Source organism: Sparus aurata, chromosome 10 (assembly GCF_900880675.1).
Source record: "Sparus aurata chromosome 10, fSpaAur1.1, whole genome shotgun sequence".
Taxonomy (NCBI): Eukaryota; Metazoa; Chordata; class Actinopteri; order Spariformes; family Sparidae; genus Sparus; species Sparus aurata.
In genome coordinates, this window is record NC_044196.1 from 3062448 (window position 1) to 3081181 (window position 18734).

An 18734-nucleotide genomic window follows, 5' to 3' on the forward strand; every position below is an offset into this window, starting at 1 on the left:
CTTTAGCAGCACCGTTTACAGGCTGCACACACTGCAGAGGACCACATTCACTCATGACATGAAATAAGGCTGCTGTCATTGACCCTCTCTGTCTGTGTGACCTCACAGTTTCCCAGCATGCCTCAGCTGTGGAGGTGTATGACTGGGACCCGTTTGTCCTGCTGCCTTGTGACTTTCCCGCTGGTGAGCTGGACGAGCCCTCAGTGGTGTGGAGCCGCTACGATCTCAATCCTTCAACTGTCCACCAGCGTCAGCAGGAAGGTGACGAACTTAAAGACCAAAACCAGCTTTACAGCGGCCGAACATCCATGAAGACTGACGCTCTGGAAACTGGAGACCTCAGCCTCCGTTTGACAAAACTCCACCTCTCTGACAGCGGCTCCTACACCTGCACCGTCAGATGGTTCAGAGGGGAGAGACAGAAAGAACGGAGAGTGATGGATGTACAGCTGCAGGTCAAAGGTCAGCAACTAACCTTAAAACCTCCTGTAGATACAGATCAGAGGTCAGAGGTCAGCAACTAACCCTAAAACCTCCTGTAGATACAGATCAGAGGTCAGAGGTCAGAGGTCATGTTCTTTATGTTTCTGGCTCCCACAGAACAATTCCCATCCTGGGCCAAAGCTCTCCTGGTTCTCCTGGTTCTTGGACTTCTTGTTTCTGGAGCTCTTTTAGTACATTTTAGGCAGTATTTCAAGTCAGGTATGTCACTACTACTACACTACCCATTATGCACCTGGGCAGCATCTTTACTCTGGTAGTTCCCTGACTGTTGAGACAGACAGTGAGGTTTATAAGAAAAGGATGAAACAGTGAGGTCTGGGATTATAAGAGAAGGATGGGACAGTGAAGTCATGTTACCCTCACAGTTCCTGCTGCTGTCTGTTCAGCTGATGTTGTGGTTTGTTGTCCTCTCAGTCTACCAGGTGGAGGTGGATTCAGGGGCGGAGTCTGTCCAGCTGCCCTGCAAAACCATAGTTCACCTGCCGAAAGACGCTAAAGTGCAGTGGACAGACGGATACAACAGGAAGGTCCATGTGTATCAGAACGGTTCTGACCAGCCTGGAGAACAGGACATATATTACAGAGGTCAAACAGAGATGAAGAGAAAACTGCTAGAACCTGGAGACCTCAGTCTGACCCTGAAATACCCCACAGAGAGAGACAAGAACATCTACACCTGCACCGTCTACAACAGGGAGGGACGCAAACTGAAGGAGAAACAAGTGGTGCTGAAAGTCAAAGGTCAGTACTATAGATACAGGTCAGTATTGTAGATACAGGTCTGTACTGTAGATACAGGTCAGTACTGCAGATACAGGTCTGTACTGTAGATACAGGTCAGTACTGTAGATAGAGGTCAGTACTGTAGATACAGGTCAGTACTACAGATACAGGTCAGTACTGCAGATACAGGTCTGTACTGCAGATACAGGTCAGTACTGCAGATACAGGTCTGTACTGCAGATACAGGTCAGTACTGCAGATACAGGTCTGTACTGTAGATACAGGTCAGTATTTTAGATACAGGTCTGTACTGCAGATAGAGGTCTGTACTGTAGATACAGTTTGGTACTGTAGATACAGGTCTGTACTGCAGATACAGGTCTGTACTGTAGGTACAGGTCAGTACTTTAGATACAGGTCTGTACTGCAGATACAAGTCAGTACTGCAGATACAGGTCTGTACTGCAGATACAGGTCAGTACTGCAGATACAGGTCTGTACTGTAGATACAGGTCTGTACTGCAGATACAGGTCAGTACTGCAGATACAGGTCTGTACTGTAGATACAGGTTAGTGCTGTAGATAGAGGTCTGTACTGCAGATACAGGTCTGTACTGTAGATACAGGTCAGTACTGTAGATACAGGTCTGTACTGCAGATACAGGTCAGTACTGCAGATACAGGTCTGTACTGTGGATACAGGTCAGTATTTTAGATACAGGTCTGTACTGCAGATACAGGTCAGTACTGCAGATACAGGTCTGTACTGCAGATACAGGTCAGTACTGCAGATACAGGTCTGTACTGTAGATACAGGTCTGTACTGCAGATACAGGTCAGTACTGCAATACAGGTCTGTACTGTAGATACAGGTCAGTGCTGTAGATAGAGGTCTGTACTGCAGATACAGGTCTGTACTGTAGATACAGGTCAGTACTGTAGATACAGGTCTGTACTGCAGATACAGGTCAGTACTGCAATACAGGTCTGTACTGTAGATACAGGTCAATGCTGTAGATAGAGGTCTGTACTGCAGATACAGGTCAGTACTGCAGATACAGGTCTGTACTGCAGATACAGGTCAGTACTGCAGATACAGGTCTGTACTGCAGATACAGGTCAGTACTGCAGATACAGGTCCGTACTGCAGATACAGGTCAGTACTGCAGATACAGGTCTGTACTGTAGATACAGGTTGGTACTGTAGATACAGGTCTGTACTGCAGATACAGGTCTGTACTGTAGGTACAGGTCAGTACTGTAGATACAGGTCTGTACTGTAGATACAGGTTGGTACTGTAGATACAGGTCTGTACTGCAGATACAGGTCTGTACTGTAGATACAGGTCAGTACTGTAGATACAGGTCTGTACTGCAGATACAGGTCAGTACTGCAGATACAGGTCTGTACTGTAGATACAGGTCAGTATTTTAGATACAGGTCTGTACTGCAGATACAGGTCAGTACTGCAGATACAGGTCTGTACTGCAGATACAGGTCAGTACTGCAGATACAGGTCTGTACTGTAGATACAGGTCTGTACTGCAGATACAGGTCAGTACTGCAATACAGGCCTGTACTGTAGATACAGGTCAGTGCTGTAGATAGAGGTCTGTACTGCAGATACAGGTCTGTACTGTAGATACAGGTCAGTACTGTAGATACAGGTCTGTCCTGCAGATACAGGTCAGTACTGCAGATACAGGTCTGTACTGTAGATACAGGTCAGTGCTGTAGATACAGGTCTGTACTGTAGATACAGGTCAGTACTTTAGATACAGGTCTGTACTGCAGATACAGGTCAGTACTGCAGATACAGGTCCGTACTGCAGATACAGGTCAGTACTGCAGATACAGGTCTGTACTGTAGATACAGGTTGGTACTGTAGATACAGGTCTGTATTGCAGATACAGGTCTGTACTGTAGGTACAGGTCAGTAGTGTAGATACAGGTCAGTACTGTAGATACAGGTCAGTACTGTAGCAGACAGACCAGACAGAGGCAGAGAGGATGTTTTATCTGGATACAGACTGACGTGAAACAGATTGACGTTATGTCACTGTTCTGGTGGCTTTATATCATAGTCAGTAGCCGAGCAGCACTAACCTGTTGAGACAATGATAGCTTACCTTGTCATTGCTGGCAGGGTTGTTTCTGTCTTTTTGGAGGCCCTGTGTAAGATGCTGTTTGGGGGCCCCTATTTTGTCAAACTACAATGGATAGATTCCTAACCCTTTTGGGTGACCCATAAAGATGCAACAATCTGTCACATTTTAAGAGGAAAACAGGCCAGAGTCGTGAAAACCTCTCTCAAATTAAAATCAAACATCTTAACCCCTTAACGCCTATCAAACCGCTTCTATTCAAAATGCAGCTGAGATAAAAAATGAACATAATTAATCTAGTACACACACATACACTCACATTTTTTTTTTTTATTATCATTTTCATGATGAAGTTTTGAATGTCTGTCATGAAACCAGATTACAATTTAAATAGTATGTTGGCATTAATAAAATCAATTTCATGCCTCAGATGGGAAATGTGTTTTAATAACTACTTTATTGCTAATTATTAATTGTATCATAACCCAAATTTATAACTATTCTATGTGCTACAGTCAAATTAATTATCTCCACTTAATTTAGTCTCTGCTTGAAAGCAAAAACACAAATAATTATTCTTTTATCATAATTGCATGTAAATTCAGGCATCAAGGGGTTAAGCTGACCCACACTAGTAAGCTGAACTGATAAAAAATGATATTACAAGGTAAACAATAGGGATCCTTGATAGGTCAATAAATGAAACTGATGGAGTATTCCTCAATTTTATTTTATTTTAAGTTGACATTAAACATAAAACATACATACACCCAAAACTAAAGTTAAAGTTGTAGAGAAAATAAAATAGGCTTTTACTCAGAAAAGAAAATCACAATGCATCATCCAGCATCCATATCAATATGCAAACAATAGAAACAAAAAAACTAACAAGAATAATACTGTTGAGGTAGTAAGGAATCTTTAAAATGTAACACAAGCCCTTCAGGACCAACACAATAAACCAGCATACAATAACAATGCAACAATGAAAACAAACCAACAATAAAAACAATACTTTAAAGTAGGGATGCACCGATTGTGAAATTCTGGGCCGATACCGATGTTTAACATAACAACTTGGCAGATGGCCGATGCCGATGTTCTTTCTTTTTGTTATTTATTCCTTTTTTTGTGCCACAGAAACATACAAGTCTTTCAGCTCTTCATAACACTGTCCTTGAATGAGCACAAATCCAATTAGACCAATTTATGAAACAAAAACAACCTTTAATGTCACTTTCTGGTTGACATTTAAAGGAGAACTTCGGTCGATTTAAACATGCAGCTTCATTGCTCAAGCTACCCTTGACTTGCCAGTACCGAAGACGCGAACAAATTTGGTCCAACCATTACAGAGCTCCGTGAACGGAGATGTAGCATTGAACACTAACAGCATGGGGTCAGAACTTTACACTGTGTTTTAAGCGTCTTAACATGCTCCACATCTCACACCAAAAGTTATGCAACATCAGCAGACACCTTAGCACACAGCACGGTAGTGTGTATGACTCAAACTGAATAAAAAAGTAGTTAAAACAGTGTGTTTGTGCAAGGAGCTACTTACCTGTTTGTTGACATCCGTGTCTTCCGGTAGCTAGACCAAACTAGTCAATCCGTCGAGCGTGCTAAGGTGTCTGCTGATGTTGCATAACTTTTGGTGTGAGATGTGGAGCATGTTAAGACGCTTAAAACACAGTGTGAAGTTCTGACCCCATGCTGTTAGCGTTCAATGCTAAGTCTCCGTTCACAGAGCTCTGTAATGGCTGGACCAAATTTGTTCGCGTCTTCGGTACTGGCAAGTCAAGGGTAGCTTGAGCAATGAAGCTGCATGTTTAAATCGACCGAAGTTCTCCTTTAAAATAACCTTAGTTCACATGACAAGATTTCGGGGAGACGGACCTTGGCAAAGTGACGTCGACACAGCAGCGTGTAGCGTGGCTCCATAAACTTCATCAGACTCCGAAACCCCACATCCTCCACTACAGAGAAAGGCTGGTCATCTAAAGTGATGAACTCCATCACCTTGTTTGTTATTTGTTTTGCTTTGGCGCTGTCTGGAGGAAGCTGTTTGGTTTTCTCAGACGCCGTGTCAGTTGAAGTCTGAGGAGCCGTCCAGACGGGCGAAAACAATCTTTTTTTTCTCCGTCTTCCTCGTCATCGTTTTAAGAATATTTGCGTCCACACGGATCCACTGAAAACGACCGAAAACGCTGTAGTTCATATTCCAGCCTCTAGGTGGCGCTTGACATTCACCAAAAACGGAGAAGAAGACACGGAGCATGCGCATTAAGCTTGTGCGCTGTAAACAAACAGACAGTACACGGAAAAACCGAACACAACAAGAAGAAGATGAAAATGGCGAGTGCAAGAAAACCAGAATCGTTTGTGTGGACTTAATGATGTCGAACTGCTGCTGAGACTCACACTCAACTACAAGGAGAGTAAGTTGCAAGAAAGGCTCAATATGTCCTGCGGCACGAACACGAGCATGTAGTCCGCCATTGTTGTTGTTAAGGGACGTCGCGGGATGCGGCGATGGCGTCATTGTTTTGGAAAGTATGCGGATTCGCCATCCACATGATAACGGGAGGGCTGCGTTTCTGGATTCCCCCCCCCCCAAAAAAAAAGAGGGAAAAAAGAGTTTCTCCATGAGCACAGCGTTCATGCCACAAATCAAGATATAAACATCGGCCACGGCCATCGGCGAATGTCATTGTTATTTGCCGATGGCCGATGGCAGTTAAGGAGGCAAACATCGGCCGATACCGATGTTTAATGTTCAGCCGATGCATCTGTGCATCCCTACTTTAAAGGAACCATACAGAACTATATAACACAATCACACCACTTTGTGATGATTATTAGTATCATCTAAGTCTTGTGTTTTAAGCAGATCTACCCTAAGCCCCATTTCTGCTTCCTTGCCAGCATATGAGAGCTGCTTGCCAATCTCTGGTGCTGAAGGCGGCAGTGTTGCTTCCTGTTCTGCGGCTCCAAAATACTTAAGAATTGCTCCTGCAAAGACAAAACTCCTCAGGTTACCAAGCAAAACAGATCCTAAGCAAATATTCATACTGTATAGGCCTAATTGAGTTATGTTACACTAATGGAGAAATTCATAATCTGTTTTTATTTTAAACCTTGCAATATACAGCACAGTGTCCCTTTAAAGCAGTGGTTCTCAATTATTTTTTGTCATGCCCCCCCTAGAGGACAGAATTCTTTTCGCGCCCTCTCGAATTGAAATACTATTAAGATCCTGATAATATTTATTTATTTATCTGTATAAACCACTGTATGAGTAGCAGCATTCTGCATACAATCACCTGATTATCAAAATGGTTTCATGCTTTCCGCTGCCAGAGTTTTTTGCATAAAACACAAACATGTCTTTCCTCATTGTTCATGGTAAACCCAACGTCTATGTAAGCATCGTCATATTTCCTGCTGCATAGTTATAGATAGCATAGACCGAGGGATTAGCAGAAGAGCTTGTGTTTGTCTTTTCTTAGAGGTGTCAACACGGAGTGTTTTATTTTGAAAAGTAACCGGATGTTATATTGTTATTTCGTCGCTTGACTTCCTGTCTACTCGGTGCAAAATTCAGCTGACTTGCTGCGTCGCGCTCCGGCATTCGCCAGATATATAGAAGTCCTGTAGCTGTTCTGGAGGGCTCCGGACTGCCGGGGCTGGACGGAGCAGACACGTAGCAGACACGCAGCGCACCGGACCTGTTGGAAGTTAACACCTAGACTAAAGTGAAAGTGAAACCTATCAGCTCCGCTGGCGTGACGGAGACGTAATGCAGCGGACAAGTATCCAGTGAAAATAGACCTTCGTGTCCTGCCCTGCCTCTCAAGCCACCCCTGACACCTCACTGCGCCCCCCCAGGGGGGCGCGCCCCCCCATTTGAGAACCACTGCTTTAAAGCATGCACTCAATTTCAAATTGTCACTTTTAAGCAGTTTCAAAGAGTTATTAAACAAACATAAATGACTGATGAGCTTTATGTGATATTGAAGGAATATCTTAGTTTATATTTCACAGAGTATTACAAAGTGAACTACTTGCTTAACTGATGATTTGGTCTTAACATATATTCTGTGGGCAGAACTAACGGTCCTATATAGTATAGTTCACTTTAAATTAACTTTAATTTGTGTTATTATGATTCTTTTGAATAAAACAAAGTAATACATCAAAAACGTAACTAAACTGTAGGAACGTAGGAAAATGTGTTCAAATTATATTGTCACGATAAATATTCTAATAAATGTGGAAAAGAAAGATGAAAGACTACCTCAGCAGAGTTAACAATAATCCCCTCAGAGCAATAATCTACTGCCACTATAGTCCATAATAATCCACAGTAGGCCTCATATGCATTAGGGTTGTTTAGCACACTTAACATTAGAGACCTACAAACTGAGGAAACACTAAAATTGATAAATTAATTATAAAAACAATCCTAAAGTAATGTTGTGTGACACATATTGAAGAGCAGAGGAGGTCTATAACGGACCAGCAGCTCCACTGGATCAGGATCCAGCAGGCATGACAGATATCTGCCTAACACACACACACACACACACACACACACACACACACCATCCCTCACAAATATAATGCCAACGAACTGGACCTGCTGTGGTTCACCAAAACGTGTTTCACTTCAGTCAATCAGTGTTATGGCCTTCACATGTGAGACACATTTTATTTTAGCCCTCTCCTTAAGCAAACACTTAAGCTAGCTAAAAAATTCGACATTTTAGCGAGCCCCTCCAACCCACATAATGAAAAAAAAAACTTATTTTTATCCAGCGAGCGTTTTTCTTCATCTAGTTTCTTCTTTTTTCTGCACCAGATGAATACGCTATTTTGGACGCCATGCCGTGAATGACCTGAACTTACGGCTCAGCGCAATTCCCCGCCCCCTCCTAGTTTAGTACAGAGTGATAGAGTTCTCTCTATGGCGCTGGTTTAGTAGTACTGGTCGTCATAGCAACGCGGCGTGGTAGACACCAGATCTGACCAATCAGCGGGCCAGGTGTCAGGTCCTTTTCACATATTTTCCTCAGGTATTGCAGCTGGCCTTGCAACTTGAGGGGGCCCCCTAGTGGCGCGGGGGCCCTATGCACCCGCAGAGTCCACTTATAGCAAGAAACGGCTCTGATTGCTAGCCTGGACGGAGATCCTGCTCACACATTTTCTAAAAGATGGAGAATCCACTGTTGAAAGTGGCAGCATGTCTTCGACGACATACTCTGCCACCAGTCTCCTCACTTCTCGAGGTTCAAGCATCGCAGAACGGGAGAAAGTTAATTTTTACTGTTTAGTTTTTTCTCCACTCTCATCCTCAGTTTGCTTTCTTTTGGTTACTAGCTTAATGTTAGTGTTGCACCGGTGGGACCCGCCGTCAGCGGGATGGAGAGTGTCAGCGGCGGTCAGCAGCGGCCACATCTCCTCTTCGGCGGAGGAGAGGATGCAAGCCGGGGACGGAGTTGACCAGCGTCAATGGACTCCCCCGTTTCCTTATGTTGTCATCCGAAGGAAACTTAAATAAGATAACAGCGCCGTCACCCTGCACACTGTGGCATCCAGGAAAGATGCAGAGGATGTGGAGGAGACATGACTGGTTAGCTGACTGGTTGACTGGTTAGCTAGCTGCAAACTATTGTAAGCAATGCAATCCGAAACTGGAGAGTGAGTGGGAGAACCGCTGAAGCTGACGCGCTGAACGTGTTTATACCACTACCGCAGCAGGGCGGGGTTTATGCAAATCATAGGGCCGCATTACGTAACGCGGCCATGATTTGCATGATTTCTGACCCGTCCATTAAATCCTGAACACAGAAATGTTGAAAAACTGTTTGTGAGCCTAGCTCCAAAATTAAATTCTACATGGCCGAATGGCTTTTACATGTTTTAAGTAAACACATTTATGACCCGTTTAATGTGTTTAGAAGAAAATGGCTGATTTTGGTTTACACGGACTTTAATGTTAGTGTTGCACCGCTCTAGATGTTTTGTTAAATTACTTGTGCTATTTCGCGAGGTAGAGAGATGTTTTGGTTTCGCACACAAAGTGCACTTAAAGCTAGGGTCTGTAATGTTGTTCAGACACACATTTTGTTATACTGGGTGAAATTATCCTGCAAATTGTTTATGGCCCAAATTTGGACCAAATGTGGCTTGCCATTTTGGATAAGCTTTTGAATGATGTACGGCCCAAATTTGGCCCAACTCTGGCATGCCAAGAAAAAAACAACTCTCAGCCAAAAGTGAGCCAAAAGGGATTTTGGAATTCCAAAGTGTTGCCAGACCTATCCCAAAGAGAGGCCAAAACCCCATAACCTTGCCAAAAACTAGACTAAACTGATCCAAAAGGATGCCATAATTGAACCAAAGTGATGCCACAATATATTTTTTAATTATATTTATTTATTTATTTATTTATTCATTCATTCATTCATTTATACATGTGGAAACTATGTCCTAGTATCCTAGGCTCATGTGCTACTTATGTGTTATAACTGTATGTATAAAAAACGAAACAAAAAGACAATAGATTTATTTTATTTTTTTTATTCTGGTGTCTCTTGCTCATCAATTAATTTTAAGACATTTGTTTTTTTTAACACAAATTTATACTGTCGGCCGGCTGGCGCCTGGCAGCCGATTTTTCCTCCCCCCCTCCCTATCCCCTGCCCAGTAGAACCACCGTTTAATTGCATCAGCGATGCTCAGATCAGTGGCTTCAATGCATACAGGGTTACGTCTGACAGCATCTGAAAATGACATAACAAATAAAAGAAAAACAATTCAGCAGAAAAACTTAATCTGGTAATAATATAATAATAACAATAACAATAATAATAATAAATACAATAAAATCAGTCAACATGGGTGCAGGATAATCCTTACCTGTCACAACTGCCCTGAGGTGGAGCTTTTCAAACGGCACTTTCCCATTCAGGCCGCGCCATGATATGGTCTTCGCAAAATAATTTTTGATGCCTGCTTCAGAATGCGCCACACAGTTTCTTTAACTGTTGCCCCTCCCACCAATCCAAGAGTGATGACCTAAAGTACAAAAAGAAAAAAACAACAAAATTAGGAATTCAAAATAAAAGAGTCCCATTTTCCATCATCTATTCGGCATAACCATAAATTTAAAAAAGAAAAGAAGAAAGCAGAAAGATAAGAAAGAAAACAGCTCACCAGTTTGTTACGGAGGTCTGGTTGACTTCCTAGATCCCTCTCAAGAGCATACAGGGCAGGCTTATCATTCAAGGGAAATACGTTAGTGGTGGGAATCCCTGTGACAGCATTGGTGGATCTCTGCATGTCTTGGATCATTCGGATTATGTTCTTTTGCTGATCCATCAGAATTTGTTGATTGACAAGAACTTCTTTCAGAAGAGCTGAAAAAAGAATCGTCTAGTTCAAAAGGGTAGTTTACAATTATCAAGGCATGTACAATCATGGATGAAAATATTGGGACCATTTTTCACCAGAGACCTTGTCTGTGTACATGGCATTATGAAATCTAAAGACTGATAAAAATCAAGGGGTATAATGCAAGGTTATTAGTCATCTCAGTAGGACAATGACCTAAAACACCAAAAAGTAAAAAGTAACCAGATATGATCCTAAAGTGGCCATCAATGAGTCTATTCAAGTCCCATAAAAAACCTGTGGAGAGATCTCAAGACAACAGTTGGAAGAAGGCACCCTTCAAACTTACTTCCACACATTTGGTTGCAGCCTCTCATGTACCCATGATAGGGTGGACTGATAGGCTGGGCTGCTGCTGTTTCTGCCATGCTGCTGCTCTGCTGCTGCTCTGACCCTGCCATGTCACTGCTCTGCTGCTGCTCTGACCCTGCCATATCACCATAACTCTGATCTATTGCCTGGCGGAGGCTTGACCCCAGGCTCATTACATGCTGAAGGTGAATGTAGAAATAACAATATAACAGTTTTAAACCTATGAACTTGGTTAAATGAACCTTATTAGTGAACAACAATTCATGTTGTCAATTAAGCCTAAAACTGCAAATGGTTTATCTGACGTTTCATGTCAAAAAGGTTGCTGACTGCTGACCATCAATCATCCCTATTCATCCTGAATAATCCCTAAAGGGCACATTTTAAACAGATTTCTATTTAAAACTAGAGATAAAAATATTCTGCAATTCTATACCTGAGAATTCTGAGGCTCTTCACCAGATGAGGGGACCTCAACAAACCCACATTCTGATTGTGGCATGAGAATGAAGTGCCTGGAACTGGAGGGAGGTCTTGGGATAGCGGGGGCCTTGGGAAGACACACACTTCCTTTTCGGTGGACTGAGGTTTTCCTCATCTTCTTGGTCCCTCATATATCTACTTGGCCTTTGTTAGAGAGAGACAAAAGACAAAGACATCAACATCCGCATCAAATACAAAGAATGATCTGAACTGCTAGGTAGTAATACAAAATTAAACACAGAGTGTTATGTGCCCAGCAGGTATATAATACTGTTATATGAAAACATTATCATATGATAATTCTAAAGTAAATTGACCCATAGCCTTGTTGTTAAAGAACATTGGTACAACATGTGTAGCAGGTGCGTTATGCTGCTTTTAAAGAATGTGTGTGTGTGTGTGTGTGTGTGTGTGTGTGTGTGTGTGTGTGTGTGTGTGCGTGCGTGTGGAGATGCATAAAAGTCCTACTTAAGTTTTCTTTTAGGCCGCATGTCTTGGTCGTCTGCCTCTGATGCATAGTCCGTCTGCTCCAGTGCCAGTGAAACTCGCTTGCGGCATTCTAAAATGCTGTCTGTTGAACAGAACTCAATTTTAGGATTATGTTTCCTTTTGACATTACAAATCAGTTCATTATCTAAGAGTGCAAACCTGAAGAATAAAATATTCTGGCGTCTGTGTGAACAGGCCATGTACTTTGGGCCTCCTCCAGCTGCTTAACGGCCCGCTGAACTCCCTGGCTCTTGTAGGGAGGCCACCTACAGGTCCCTTCATGAAACCAGGCTGTTGGTGCAACCTCCACCTCCTCGTCTTTATCAAAACAGATGACTGAGTACATCTTTTCTGCAATGAGAGAACATAAATGTAACTCCACAACATTATGACAGGATTTTGCTTGGGAGTGTAATCTTTTTCTTTCTCTTTTCTTTTGTGCCCACCACCACCATTCCAGAAGACAAATAAACAGTGCATATGAAAAACCCTCAAAGAACCTTTTTGATTTAGAAATGATTCACAATTAATCTGAACATTTTATCATCAATAAATCAATGACAATTCCTCGAAATGAATGAAAATTCCTCTGCTTTGCATCAGAGTTTTTCCACCTCCACTTCTCCATTAGGCCATGGAACAGACCTCAACAGTCTTTATCCTTTACTAAACAACAGAACAATTGTACAACCACTCAATGAAGGTGTAGCAGAGGAAACACAACAAAGGTATCTCTTATCTCACACAAAGGAATTCTAACAAACTTGCTTAAATTCCCATTGAGCCTGGCACATTTAAGGTTGGTTGACAGACCTGAAACAACCAGAATGTCTACTTCAGTGGAGTCAACAGGGTAGTTGAAAAATGTCTCTCTTCTGGTGTATGACCTGTACATTACATGATAGAACCCTTCATGCAGAACAATGTTTTCCACTAAAGCGATATCATTGTGAATCCTAAAGCAGCTGTCACCACCACATGAGGATTTAACAGTCACACCATCAATGACTAACTTTTTGAACTGAGTTACAGAACTTCCAACAAACTCTTGTGGCACAGGTCCATCACAGTGCTGCCCTGATGCAATGCAACTCTGTTTCTCTGCAATGCTTTCCTCACTGATATTCTCCATTTCTGAGACACGTCTTATCACTTGAGCCAAGGGATTGTGTGGTTTCCTTACCAGTTTCTTTAAAATCTGCAGATAGTTTTCATAAGGAAAACCAGAAAAAGAGGTCTAAGTGACCATGAACCTTTGCATCATCACTGAGATGAACAAGACCATGTATGTTGTAAACGACAAAATGGTCACCATATAACTTACTGAAATGGTCCACAAATGAGCAAAGCAATGTCCTGGCATAATCATTTAGTACTAAACATTATGAGGGCCGAGCTAGAACATGAATGGCAACTGAAAGCAATAAGAAGTTATTGTAAAGCTCGTCAGCTAGGATACCCTTCAGCACAACTGGACCTGTATACAACAGAAATTGTCGCCATTCTGTTGCTTTCCATCTATGTCTCTCTGTAAGTCCTCTTGGTTTCCTGGCAAACTCAGAAGGGACAAAGGCTCTCAAACCAGTCAGTCTGTCAGATATGATGCAACTTTGACTAGCTGACATGCGACAACGAAGAGGCCCAGCTGCACCCATCCACAAATCCAAAAGCTTACGTACCACACCGAGACAAACCAAATGCATGTAATCGTGAGGGAAACAGCTCACCATACCAATATTCAACTCAGTAAAAGGCGAGACACCCTTATGGTGGTCTTCGTCACTTAAAGCCTTGAAATTCTCATCTGTCCTACGAGGAGCATTTTTTTCTGGGAAAGTCATGCGATGGTTACTGGAAACACCTGACTGGGTACACTTATCACATCCTGAATATCCAGTGTGACTCTTGACCGCTTTAACAAAAGCTCGGGCAGGAGCATCACATATAACTGAACTAATTTGCACAAAGATAGTCTTTTGACCAATGAGAAAACCATCCTTCAACACCTTAAACTCATTCACAAGAGCCCCTAGGTAATCTGACAGGTAGGTTGGTTTAGATTCACCACAGAAGAACGCAATCAACACAGGTCTTTTCATAAAGCCTTGCAACATGCCTAGAATTGGCCAGAACTGAACAGAAGAACTTTTAAACAGTGGCAAACCATCAATGTTTAGCTGCAATTTGAACAAGTGTCTGTCATTTACTTTACTCGACAATCTCTCAAATGTTCTGGAAAGTGTGTTCAAAACCCCAAAGTAATAAAACGAGCCACCTGCTAACTTTTCCACAGAATAATTCATCTTAGTTTTCAGCAAAGTCCGGCCATCTTTTGGTAGGAGAGGGTGGTAAACTCTAAGTATGGACAAGAGTGCTGACAGGGCGACCAGAGAAATACCAAACCGAGTTGCCCAATCTGACAATGCAGATGGCAGGTCAAGGGCTGAGGGGCTGTCATCATCAGAACTTTCATCTGATTCACTTTCACTAAAACCTTCTTCACGCATGGTCTGATCACACAACTGGGAATTATCAACGCTACAGTTTTCCCTATCAGTTCATCACTCTGAGTTGGCACCGAGTCAGAATTGTCAGACATTTCACTCTGCATCGACCGGAACATCAGATCAACAAACTGCGCAGGTGAAAAAAATGTGGAGGCCAAACCCACTTCCTCTTACCTGAAATCATAACAAGATGACAAAACAAACAACAATAATGATAATAAACCTTTATTGTGGGACATTTCCATTTTTTAAAACATCTCTATTTTTTCAGATTAAGCCAAGTCTCTCCATCTCATTTCTGATGGACACGAAAATCTCTTCTTTCTCACTATAAAACAGTAAAAAAGTAATGTTTATGTCTTGAGAAACATTAAACACATCTTCATCAACTGGTCAATTGGGAAATATCCGATAAAAGTCATGAATACAAAAATATATCTATATATCTATATATCTATATATATCTAGATATATATATCTATATATATATATATATATATATATATATATACATATATATATATATATATATACCGGAAGCATCGGCACGTCCAAAACCGGACCGATATATATATATATATATATCTATATATCTATATATCTATATATATATATATATATATATATATAGATATATATATCGGTCCGGTTTTGGACGTGCCGATGCTTCCGGTCCGTCGCTTCGGGAGGTGGGCCGTGTAGCTAGCGGCTAGCAGCTACCTGCTAGCTAGCGGCTAGCTACACACGAACATCCACAGATTCCGATGTTGTCCGCGCGTCTCCGGATCTCCTCAGACCCGAACAGACTCGGTCCGGACTCATTTAATCTCATTAATCCACAACAGTCAGTTTAGATGCACAGAACAGAACAGAACGGGACCGAACCGCCGGCAAAATCCCGATCCAGCTCGTGCCGCTCCAGGTATATATCTTCCTTAAGGTGGGGGGTCGCGGTGGACTCTGCAGTGATGCAGGCTCTGGTGCGCACGTGACTGTAGTGGCTCCGGTGGACAATGCTTGGTGGAATTTGTAGAGCATTTATGAAATAATTTATTAACGGTATCATTGCAGTCCAAACAAATGCGAAATAGCACACCCTTGAACCACGCAGCAGCCATGTTGAAACTCTCAGTTCAGTCTGATCCTGATCCGCAGAGATATTTGAGGAACACACACACACACACACACACACACAGACAGACAGACAGAGGTTACTCGCTTTTATAGATAGATGTTCTTCACATCCTTCCAGTCATCTTCTCCTCAGTCAATACACTTAATTTCAGGTTTAAAATGCATTATAACGCACGTTACTGAGATTTGTACTGAGTAAAATATTACCATTTTTGTTTTTGTAATGCCTTACATTACTGCGTTACAGCAAAAAGTAATGCATTACAGTAATTGCATTACTTTTGTAATGCGTTACTCCCAACACTGCATTTTGAAACATAAAAATGTATGTGAAAAAAGTAAATTACAGGGTGCTCTCAGGTCTCTTTGTCTCGGTGTGAGTGTGCCTGAAGAACGCCAAGTGGCTTCCATTTTTTTGGATAAAACTTTATGTTCTCTTTTAATTTCTCAAATTTACTGACATTATCTCCCGGATTGATTGTACCGGAGCCCTTGTTGGAGCAGCACAACGGTTAGATATGGATATCTTTAATATAATAACTGGTGAGCCTGTTCTTACCACATGCTGCCATGCATGTAATCCATCTAATTATCTTTCGAGATTTTTCAATGAGCCTCCTGATTTTGCACCCAAAATACTGTCAAAACTTTCATTCATAATTCCCAACACAGCCTCCATAATTCTCAACCAGGAAAAAGGCAGAAAAAAGGTGGAAAACACAAAAAACCTGAAGAAAAACAAAAAACGACCCCAAATCACAGAGATGCCGATTCACACGGGATTAATATTGTCACATGACCTCTGTGGTTGGTGAAATATGGCAGGTCATTTGTGGTGGAATTTTTACTTTACAAATTACGGACGTGGCAGATTCACACAGGATTAAGATCACAGACGACCTCCACAATTATTACAAACTACTGGAGGTCCCCAGGTTATACTAGTTCTGTGTGAATAGGGCTTAAGTACTTAGTGTCATAAATGAGTTAAAATCAGATGTCTTTACTCTGTATAAATAAACAGTGGAGCCTGTCTGAGGCCCCTCTCACCCCTCACAGTACAGAAAAGGCAGAAAGTAGGTTGGGACTCTCACCTTCCTGCTCTGCAGTAGAACAGAGGAGAACATTTCTGCTGCATGCAGACTGTGTGACTCAGTACAATCAGAGAAATGTTTCTATTTTCTGGAAATCAGAAGATGAAATCACAACAACCATACAGCCTCATATCTGTATTTATTCAGCCCAAATCCAAAGCCAGCAGCTGTGAGTCTGCAGCTGTGGAGATAAATCAGAGCTGCAGGACAACAAGGAGACAGTGAGCAGTAACCAAGTAACTGTCATGTTGTTCTTTTCACTAATATGGGAATGACAGTCAAATATAGCATTAAAATGCAGTTTTATATAAAACAGCATCACATGTTTTCTCCGGCCTGAACAAGGGCCCAATTAGATTTCTTTTCATGGGGCTCTAAATCCCTGGCAGCACCCTGCCTAGCTGAGACCAGCAGAGACCAGAACCAGACTGAGACACTGAAGTTAAAAAGTCTCTTTTAGCTTCCTGCTGGGTGTCTCAGCTCAGGGGGTTCTGGTCCGGTCCAGCTTCCAGACTGTAGCCCAGATGGATGTTCCATCACACTTGTTCTTTGGTCTGGAGCGTAAGAATGGACAGAAGAGGTTCATTCACAGTTTAAGGTCTGACACTGGGCAGCTGCTGACTGATCACACTGCAATCCACAAACATGCTGTCAACTTTTCCAGTGAGCTGTTTGAATGTGAGCACAGAGAGCAGCAGGCAGCGTCTCTCAGCTTCTACACTGGTCTTCCTCAGGCTGAGCAGCAGAGTCATGTAGAGCTGGAAGCAGCTCTCTCCTCTGATGAGCTCTATGCTGCTCTGCAGAGCATCCGAGTGGGAAAGCTCCAGGAAGAGACGTCTACCTGTTGACTGTTAAAGTTTGTTGGTCACAAAGTGAAGCTGTCAGTGTTGGTGGAGTGGAGAAGAAGCTCAGTGTGTCTGGAGGGTTGATCTGGAAGACGGGGGCTGAAATACTGAGGAGTGTTTTTTAGGTGATCCTTCATTTGTTCTTCATAACTGGGAGAATGTTAAAGGTCGTCTAGCGAGGTGGAAGTGGATTAAAACAAAAATGTCCTACAGAGGTCGAGTTCTCATCACCAACAATTTAGTATGGTCCACTTTATGACATCAGCTGTCATGTGTTGTGTTTGTCTCTGTCATTAACTCTGATGTGAGTCCTGTCTGTCCATGTTGTCTCATCCTGAGACTGTTTCTCATTGTTTCATGGAGTGTTGTCCACTGCTGCCTCTGTTTGTGATGTTGGAACATGTTTTCAGACTATTTGGGGAGTTTGTTTGAAGCAGAAGTTCATTCTGGGCTACAGGTCCTCTCAGAGAAAAAAAGACAAATGGCAGCTTCTTAATTTCATTGTGTGGAGGACAAAGATGTTGGTGTATCTGAGCAGAAGAAACAGAACAGAGACAGCTGTGGATGATGATGCTGTTTTACTGTTTGTAAAAATGTTGAAAGCTCGTTTAAAACTAGATTTTAATGATTACAGAATGATGAAAGATGTGTAAAGTGTTCCAGTGTGTGGTGTTATAAACATGTGTTCTGTTGTGTTGTTGATGACCAGCTGTTCTTTGGACGTAACTGACATGAATTAGATTCTGTGAATCTTCATTTATTGACCGTGTTGTTTTTTGATTGTGGTTTTTATAAAGTATTTATAATATCTTGAATTTTGAATAAAGTACTGTTGAAATTCAAAATCCTCTCTGTTTCTCTCTTCTTGTGGTGTGTAGTCCTCTCAGTCTACCAGGTGGAGGTGGATTCAGGGGCGGAGTCTGTCCAGCTGCCCTGCAAAACCACAGTTCACCTGCCTGAAGACATTAAAGTGGTTTGGGAGGACGGAGACGACAGGAAGCTCCATGTGTATCAGAACGGTTCTGACCAGCTTGAACTACAGCAGAGATATTACAGAGGTCGAACAGAAATGAAGAGA

General features: G+C 42.2%; 1 protein-coding gene across 1 annotated transcript; it reads left to right on the plus strand.

Annotated features, from left to right (window-relative positions):
• Positions 1-412: 412 nt before the first annotated feature.
• On the plus strand, positions 413-18729 carry LOC115590362 (myelin-oligodendrocyte glycoprotein-like). The gene is made up of 5 exons (XM_030431712.1): positions 413-462; positions 601-702; positions 919-1245; positions 18535-18664; positions 18699-18729. The coding sequence occupies exons 1-5, from the start codon at positions 438-440 to the stop codon at positions 18727-18729; spliced, it is 615 nt and encodes a 204-aa protein (XP_030287572.1). The 5' UTR covers positions 413-437.
• The last annotated feature ends 5 nt before the right edge of the window (positions 18730-18734 follow it).